General features: G+C 38.3%; 1 protein-coding gene across 2 annotated transcripts in view; it reads right to left on the reverse strand.

Moving 5' to 3' along the window:
* Positions 1–660: 660 nt before the first annotated feature.
* Positions 661–10,024, reverse strand: part of map1lc3a (microtubule-associated protein 1 light chain 3 alpha) — a 23,208-nt gene continuing 13,844 nt past the window's right edge. Inside the window, exons 1-4 of one of the 2 annotated variants that reach the window (XM_027279267.1) lie at positions 9,655–9,691; positions 4,797–4,852; positions 4,272–4,378; positions 661–3,017 (exon numbers count right to left, since the gene is read on the reverse strand). In XM_027279267.1, the coding sequence (XP_027135068.1) occupies positions 2,855–3,017; positions 4,272–4,378; positions 4,797–4,852; positions 9,655–9,691 (363 nt within the window). In that variant the 3' untranslated portion in view covers positions 661–2,854. Of the gene's footprint in view, positions 3,018–4,271; positions 4,379–4,796; positions 4,853–9,654; positions 9,692–10,024 lie in introns of those variants that run through there. The other variant, XM_027279266.1, reaches the window with a different exon arrangement.

Below are 10,024 nucleotides of genomic sequence, written 5' to 3' on the forward strand. Positions count from 1 at the left end.
TAAATAACAAGAAAAAGAAAATAAAAACAATAAAAAACAGGAACTGAAAGAAAAATAAACTTCTTTGGAATAATGAGACAGCAGGAGCAGCTAATAAACATAAATATAATCATCCTCTTTGTCTCTAACTGCTCTGTTCCACTGTCACTCTGACTTTATGTGGTAATATCTTCAGAGGGAGTTTATCCGCAGTGTAAATGTATGGAAACATCTTGTCAGTGAAAGTGTGTGTGAAGGTGTGTATGTGTGTGTTTGTATCAGGATCAGAGAACGACAGTTTTCCTCTGTTCATGTCCAGATTCACTCTGATCCTCTGGAGCTTCTTCTGGACTTGGAGAGCAGTGAGTGGATCTGATGATGATTGTGCTGAGTATTCATTTTTATAGAAAAACATTCCCCATAATCCAGACTCTGTGTCTCCTTTCCTCTGGACAGACTCTGCTAACACACCCAGAGTCCAGTCTGTACTGTCTCCAACCTCGACATCCCAGCTGTGAGTCCCTGAGTTAAATCCTTATTTATTGGCAAATGCTTTAAGGTTGTAGCAATGCGTCTATGTACACCCGTCCAAACATTGACAGTGACGTCAGGAAGCCGAAAAGGAAACCACACTTTGTAACACAGCTCGATTATATGATCGTTTATACGCACACACCTTTTTTTATGTCATACACTTACATTTCTTTATTTTCAGTTTTTGGTTCAGGAAACATCTAAAAAGACTTTTTAATTAAACAATACAATATTATCTATAGCGTAAAATCAATATACATTTAAAAAAAAAAACAGAAACATGCAGGTCTGTAGTGCTTTACAACCTTTTTATCTCTAAAGTCTCATTAAACTCAAGAAGGCAGACAGACAGAGGAGATACAAAAAGAAGGATTGTTATATATAGATACAGTAAATCCTAAAAAAAACTCTATGCCAACTCCTTTTTTATATTTATTCATTCATGTGCAAAAGAAGCTCATTCATGTCCGACGTTAAATACGTTTGATTTCGTCTAATGCTACCGTGACACGCTGCGTTCTTACAAGCCGTCTGACGCGACGTCGGGAGGAGACGCCGCCGAGAAAAGCTCCACCGGGATGTGACTACTTCCTGCACGATGGAGGACTGATGACGTACACTTACATATATTGTTTCTCCCTGTGTGTGTGATACAGCCTTGAATTCAAGGGGAATTAGGCCTTGAAAAGTCTTGAATAGTGACGAGAACATGGACCAACAGCTGATTACTAGATAGTGGTGATGTGTGATAGATCCTTGAATTTAAGGGGCCTTGGGCCTTGAAAAGTCCTTGAATAGTGACGAGAACATGGACTGACACAGCCTTGAATTCAAGGGGAATTAGGCCTTGAAAAGTCCTTGAATAGCGTCAAGAACATGGACTGACACAGCCGATTACTAGATAGTTACGATGTATTATAGATCCTTGAATTCAAGGGGAATTGGGCCTTGAAAAGTCCTTGAATAGCGTCGAGAACATGGACCGACACAGCCGATTACTAGATAGTTACGATGTATGATAGATCCTTGAATTCAAGGGGAATTGGGCCTTGAAAAGTCCTTGAATAGGGATGAGAACATGGACTGACACAGCTGATTACTAGATAGTGGTGATGTATGATACAGCCTTGAATTCAAGGGGAATTCGGCCTTAAAAAGTCCTTGAATAGGGATGAGAACATGGACCGACACAGCAGATTACTAGATAGTTACGATGTATGATAGATCCTTGAATTTAAGGGGCATTGGGCCTTGAAAGTCCTTGAAAAAGCTCTAAGAATATGGACCAATGTATTAGATTACCTGACAGATCTGAAGTGTGATAGATCCTTGAATTTAAGGGGAATTTATCGGCGTTTGTCAGAGACGTCCTGTCCCGTGATCGCCCCCTCCTGTCAGCTCCACACTCGCCTCCTTTATGTTTTTTTAGTGTCAAACGAAGCACGAAAAGCGAGAAAGCAGAGCGCGTCCTTCGTGTTCCCGCTGCCTAAAAAAAAAATTAAGAAAAACTGGACTTTGACCTGATTGGTTGGCTGTGACGTTAAAAGGCGGGTCAGCTTTGTGCAGGAAGACGGGTGAGTCGTGTTTTTGTGCTTACGGGGTGAAAAGATAAAGTTAAGCTGTTAACGGGAGGCTAACGTCCTTTCTGTGACTGAGCAGTCGGTACGTTACAGCAGCTTCACGGGGGAGGAAGGGGGGAGTAGTGTTGTGTTACCCAGCAGGGCAGAAAGGGGTGAGGCGAGGGGTAAGTATATTGCACATGTTGTTCATCTCTTAGCCTGATTGTCAGCGACTCGGTAGCCGGCCGGCGAGTTGAGCTTCAGGCTGACGGTAAATAAACGACAGAGAATCGCAAACAGACGACGGTTAATTAAAAAACTAACGTGAGTTTAAAAAACAATAATAATAATTGAAACAATCACTGCGAGCCCGAGAAAATAAAGAGCGACGCCACGGATTATCAGAGAGTTACGAAGCGATCAGCCGCCGCCGAGCTTCAGGTTACATCCCGCCTGCGTTCAAGTTTAACTCTAAAAAGACGTCGGGGGGTCGTCCCACCTTTTCAAAATAAAAGTCTGTGTGGAACCGAAAGAACGAGAGAGAGAAAATAAAAGTAGGAACGCTCGCAGGAAGTCGTCCTCTGGCTTTTGTAGCTTGTGTACTGACCGATGAAGACGAGGGACGACGGGCTGCTGCTGCTACTACGTGGGCCTGCAATGCATCAAAGTGGAGAGAGGACGGTGAGTTCTGTGGTGGTTCTGACCCAATGCCCTCCCCCCTTCGACCCTCTCCCCCCCTGAAGATGTCCCGCTCTCCCTCCTCCTCCTCCTCCTCCTCCTCCCTAGCAGCCGAAGGTCTCCTGCGAGGCGTACACCATGTACAGGAAGCCGTCCTCGTCTCTCTCCTGCTCGTAGATCTCAGAGATGGGCGTGGACACCGACACCATGCTGTGCTGGTTGACCAGCAGGAAGAAGGCCTGAGTGGGGTTCAGCTGGAGGCGGCGCCTGAGGAGAAGACAAAGAAGTTAACATCACTTGGATGACCGACAATTTTCTGATGTTAAATTCAGACAAACTGAAGTTCTTGTAATTGGACCCAAACACCTCAGAAACTCTCTTTCTACAGACTTAGTTACTTTAGATGGGATCACCCTGGCCTCCAGCTCCACTGTAAAGAATCTTGGAGTTGTTTTTGATCAGGATTTGTCCTTTAACGTCCACATAAAACAAATTTCGAGGACTGCATTCTTCCACTTACGTAACATCGCTAAAATCAGACGCATTGTCTCTCAGGCGGATGCAGAAAAACTAGTCCACGCATTTGTTACTTCAAGGCTGGACTATTGTAACTCTTTGTTATCAGGCTGCTCTAATAAGTCTCTTAGGACTTTGCAGTTAATTCAGAATGCTGCTGCACGTGTTCTGACAGGAACCAAGATCAGAGATCACATCTCTCCCATTTTGGCTTCCTTGCATTGGCTACCTATTAAATCTAGAATAGAATTTAAAATTCTTCTCCTTACTTACAAAGCTCTTCATGGTCAGGCACCATCTTATCTAAAAGAGCTCATAATACCTTATTACCCCTCTAGAACACTGCGCTCTCAGGACGCTGGGTTCCTTGTGGTTCCTATAGTTTCCAAAAGTAGATTGGGAGCCAGAGCTTTCAGCTATCAGGCTCCTCTTCTGTGGAACAAACTACCTTTCTGGGTTCGGGAGGCAGACACGGTCAACACCTTTAAGAATAGACTTAAGACTTTCCTTTTTGATAAAGCCTATAGTTAGGGCTGGCTCAGGTCATCCCTTAGTGATGCTGCCATAGGATTAGACCCTCTCTCTCTCTCTATAGTTAGCTAACGTGTGAGAGATCCTTGAAACTGAAGGGAATCGGCCTGGAATGTCCTTGAAAAGCAACGAGAATATTGTCAAACTCAAGCAATTACAGGACAGTATCGAAGTTTGATAGATCCTTGAATTTGAGACACATTTGGCCTGGAAAAGTTACAAGGCATAATAAATCCTTGAATTTCAGGGGAGTTGGGCCTTGAAAAGTTTCAATCCTCAGCTCAACTGATGGCGATCGGTTTGAAGCTGTAAACATCCACACACACACACACACACACACACACACACACACACACACACACACGTAAACACTGCTCTAAATATACACACACATACCAAACACACACCTCAGTCACCCGCAGTGGTGTCAGTTCAGCAGTGTGTGTGTGTGTGTGTGTGTGTGTGTGTGTGTACCTGATGATCTTGACCAGCTCGCTCATGTTGACGTGGTCCGGGACCAGAAACTTGGTTTTGTCCAAAACAGGAAGCTGCTTCTCTCCCTTATACCGCTCAATGATGACCTGCACACACAGTTTGTGTTTGTTAGCGTGTTTATGGCAAACCCCATTATGTGTTAGCACTGAGCTAACAGACTGATGTTAATTAAAGAGCTGGGAGGTGGATTATGTTCCTGTAAAGTCAGGTGTGTATGTGAGGTCGCCCTGCCCTGCCCTGATTGGTCCCTGCTGGAGGAGGCGTGGCCACCCTTCTCCTGATTGGAGCAGCAGTCCTTGAAAAGCGATGAGAATATGGACGACTGAGCTTCAGGTTACACCCTGAACTCTGACAGTTTAGCTTGTCTGATATACGTCTTTGAAAACAGACCTGGGTCATTGAAAGTGCTTGAGTTTCTACATTTATGTGACATTATATTTGGAGCTTCATGCTGAGCGTGCAGACGTCAGACTGGTCTGACATCAGCTGCCGTGCGGAGCTTACGGGGATCTTGTTGGGGTGCTGCTCGCGGATCTGCTGGACCTCTTTGCACCGATCAGCTGTGAACGACAAAAACGCACAAATCAGAAAAAGTAAATGAATAAACATCAACATCAGGAAGTTTAATAAATAAATAAATAAACACAGTTATGTGTGTAATCACAACAGGAAGTTCCTGATGAACTCTTGAACATGTAATGAAATCATCTTAAACCAGAATAAATTATTGCTGCAGCTCTGGAGCACAGAGGACAGTCGTAGAGTAATCTATTACTTTGTGTTCAGTGGCGTTACAGATGAAAACTGACACTAAATCATATTTGATGAAATTATAATGAAACTTTTACGCGTCGCTGTCACTGATCGTGTCGTAATAATCGTCTAAAACCAAACCACCAGACCTCTGCGTGTCGATCCAGCTTCTGTTTGTTATTTGATTTATTTTATCTTGTGCGGGCAGTGCTTTTTATTTATTTTATTTTATTGTTTTTTATCTTTCTGTTGTCTACTTCATGTTTTTATTGTGTTTTATCTTGTTGTGCAGAACTTTGGAAACCTTGTGTTTGCTAAAATCGTGCTATATAAATAAAGTGGATTGGATACACGTTCATTATTTTCATAAATAACTTCAGTGAACTTTAAACTTTAATAAAAACTCTGTGTCGCTTCATCAGACTGTGAACCGAGCGAGGACGTTTATCTGAACTGTTTCACTTACAGCTCAGAGGGTCAAAGTTTATTTATGAATCAACACGGATAAAGATAAATATAGATAAAGATAAATATAGATTTAAATATAAATATCTCTACATATTAACGTATAATAAATATAGATAAAAGATAAGATAATATGAATATATAGAAATGTGAATGTACCGTGACAGCGTTTCAGGCTGATCCTGATAAACGCAGAACTCTTTTTAACATCTCGTCCCTGTTGTAGATGGTTTGAATCTGATCTGTGGTGCTGTTGGTGCCACAGTTTGTCTGCAGCTTTATTTCACATAAACTAATAAACTAACACCAGCAGGGTCCAAGCTCAGCCCGGCGTTGAGAGCCGGCAGTGAAGTGTGAATGCTCCTTTGTTTAGGTTCTGGGGACGTTTGTGTTCGCCGGGGTTACGGGAAGGGTCGGTGCCGAGCGCTCGGACATGAGTGTGTTTTAAAAACATACGCTGAGTTAACGTCCTCGTCCCGCCCACGCTGGGTCTAAAAATACAACTTTCAGGACACGTCTCTGCTCTGACGACCAGTTTAACGTGTCATCACTCTCTAAACGTGATTTAATATCACAGTAACTACATAAACTCATCCAACTCCGCTGCTCTGCAGTCAGACTCCATAACTCACCTGTTATTGTAGACTGTTAACAGTCTACAATAACAGTATATAACAACGTTATTATAGACTGTTATTATTGTTTTAGACTGTTATTGTTATATATGTTATTGTTATTTATACTGTTATTGTTATTACTGTTATATTGTTTTAGACTGTATTTTATAGACTGTTATGTTATTTAGTGTTTGTTATATAGTGTTATTGTTTATACTGTTATTATTGTTTTAGACTGTTATTGTTATATACTGTTATTTATTGTTATAGACTGTTATTGTTATAGACTGTTATTGTTATACTGTTACTGTTATTATATACTGTTATTGTTTATTATTATAGTGTTTGTTATAGACTGTTATTGTATAGACTGTTATGTTATTATTACTGTTATTATTGTTATAGACTGTTATTGTAATAGATGTTTATTGTTAGAATGTTATTGTAATAGACTGTTATTGTTATAGACTGTTATTATTGTTATAGACTGTTATTGTAATAGACTGTTATTGTTATAGACTGTTATTGTTATAGACTGTTTATTATTGTTATAGATGTTATTGTAATAGACTGTTATTGTTATATACTGTTTTGTAGTGGCTAAGTCCCGTTTTTGTTACGTGTGACCCGGAGAAACTGATGCAGAAACTTTGTAAACTTTAACTGAAAATGCATTCATTGTAAACTTTGCAAATCTCAATAAGCTTTCCAAAACAAAAAGTCTTTTTAAAACAAAACCACGCACATCCTCCAAAATTAGACACACCTGTCATTAATGACCTGAACTAAATAACGTATGTTCGGCCTCGGCCTTTACCATACCGCCCCTTAGTGTTCAGGAGGATAAAAAAACTACAACTGTTATTATTATAGGACTGTTATTATTATAGACTGTTATTATTGTTATATATGTTATTATTATAGAGTGTTATTATGTTATAGACTGTTATTATTGTTATAGACTGTTTTGTTATATCTGTTATTCTTATAGACTGTTTTATTGTTATATACTGTTTTTATAGACTGTTATTATTGTTATAGACTGTTATTATAGACTTTATTTTTATAGACGTGTATTATCGACTGTTATTATTGTTATAGACTGTTATTACAGACTTATTATTGTGTTATAGACTGTTATTATAGACTATTATTGTTATAGACTGTTATTATAGACCTATTTTGTTATAGACTGTTATTATAGACCTGTTATTGTTTAGACTGTGATTATAGATGTTTATTATTGTTATAGACTGTTATTACAGACTTATTATTGTTATTACTGTTATTATAGCTTATTATTTGTTATAGACTGTTATTATAGATTTTATTATTGTTATAGACTGTTATTACAGACTTTTATTGTTATGACTGTTATTACAGACTTATTATTTTATGACTTTATTATAGACTTATTATTGTTATAGCTGTTATATTGTTATAGGCCTGTTATTATAGACTGTTATTATTGTTATAGCTGTTATTATTGTTATAGACTGTTATTATTATTGTTATAGGCTGTTATTATAGCCTGTTATTATTGTTATAGACTGTTATTATAGACTGTTATTAATGTTATAGGCTGTTATTACAGACTTATTAGTGTATAGACTGTTATTATAGACTTATTATTGTGTATAGAACGTGTTATTACAGACTTATTGTTAGAGACTTATTATGTTATTAAGACTGTTTATTAAGACTTATAGAGTTAATAGCTTATAGTATAGACTGTTATTATTGTTATAGACTGTTATTATATGACTGTTATTATTGTTATAGACTGTTATTACAGACTTTATTATGTTATAGACTGTTATTACAGACTTATTATTGTTATAGACTGTGTTATATAGACTTTATTATTGTTATAGACTGTTATTATTGTTATAGACTGGTTATTATAGACTGTTTATTATTGTTATATATGTTTTATTAATAGACTTATTATTGTTATAGACTTTTTACAGACTGGATTATTTGTATAGACTGTTATTACGACTTATTAGTGTTATAGACTGTTATTATAGACTGTTATTATTGTTTATAACTGTTATTACAGACTTATTATTGTTATACTGTGTATTATAGACTGTTATTATGGTTTACAGGCTGGTATTTAGAGACTGTCATTATTGTTATTATACTGTTATTATCGACTGGTTATTATTGTTATAGACTATTATTACAGACTTATTATTGTTATAGCCTTATATGTTTATAGACTGTTATTATTGTTTATGGACTGTTATTATAGACGGTTTTATGTTTATTTACTGTTATTGTTAGACTGTTATTATTATAGACTGTTATTTGTTTATTGGGACTGTTTTATTATTATGAGACTGTTACGACTTATTATTGTTATAGACTGTTAATTACAGACTGTTAGTATTATGATAGACTGTTATTATTGTTATAGACGGTTATTATTGTTATAGACTGTTTATTATAGACTGTTATATAGGTTATAGACTGTTATTACAGACTGTTATTATTATTACAGACTGTAGTATTGTTTATATGACTGTTATTATTGTTATAGACGTATTACAGACGTTATTATTATTACAGACTGTTATGTATTGGTTATAGACTGTTATTATTGTTAAGACCTGTTATGACAGACTGTTATTATTGTTATAGACTGTTATTATTGTTGGTATAGACTGTTATACAGACTGTGTTTATTATTATTACAGACTGTTATTATTGTTTAGTAACTGTTATTTATTGTTATAGACTGTTTATATGACTGTGTATTATTGTTATAGACTGATAGTAGTATCAGTACTGTTTACCATCATCTTTGCCACTGCACTTATCTGTCTGTCTGTCTGTCTGTCTGTCTTTTTAGGTAACACATCACAGAACAGGTTGACAGGTTCGGTGGTCAGCACTCACTCATCTGTCGTTTTACATGACACTTCGCAGGTAATAACCGAGTACACAGACGCAGTAATCTGAGTACTTTCCGCGCTGCTTGTCCCATATTAGTCTGGTTTGGCCGGATTATGTAACAGACAGCTCCTCCCTGTCCAGGACAGAGTCTGTGTTTTTAGCATCATGTTACCCACAAATCAGGGAACGTGTCCTGGGGTCCTGTGTCAGCACATGTTGTGTTTACTGCTAACAACACAACACACACACACACACACACACCACACACCACACCACACACACACACACACAACACAAAAGCTGGCCTGTTAGCTCCGAGGCTAGTGTGACACTGACCCAGATGGCCTTTAAACATTAACACCAGGCTAATTTAGCAGACGTTAATATTATTATTCGCTTTAATCGGCATCTTACATGTATATTTACTAAGCCTACTCCACCAGGTGTGAGCCTCGTGTTGTTATGGATCATAACGTGCTTTATACGCAGCTGTTAACACTTAAACAGCACAACAAACATGTAACTCACTTGTTCAACAAGTCAGCGGCTAGCAGGCCCAGCTGCCTCCTCGGGCTCGGCTGCCTTGTTTTCCGCGGCTCTATCGAGCCTAACAGCGGGTTTCTTACCGAATGTCCTCCGCTGTTTGAGGTCGTCGGACGGCATCTCTGTCGGTTCTTATTACGCAGTTATAAACGTGTGACGGAGGCGCGCTGAGGCCGGTTTAAACGCAGCTGTGTTGGGCCGGCGGACAGCGAGTGTTGGTCGGCTGAGAGTCTGCTCGACGCTCCGGACAACAAAGCGAGTCAACCGAGGATGGACGTCATCCGCTCCGTCTTAAAGGGGCCGCGCACAAAAAAAACTTTAAAAACAAACAACTTTAAACTGTTTTATCAACTTATACCATCAAACTATACTAACTGTACTATACTATATATACTAAGTATGTATGTAGAATATGTCATGATAAGCAACTAGTGTCATTCTGTACTGATATGA

The sequence above is a fragment of the Larimichthys crocea genome, chromosome VI (genome assembly GCF_000972845.2).
Source record: "Larimichthys crocea isolate SSNF chromosome VI, L_crocea_2.0, whole genome shotgun sequence".
Lineage (NCBI taxonomy): Eukaryota > Metazoa > Chordata > Actinopteri > Sciaenidae > Larimichthys > Larimichthys crocea.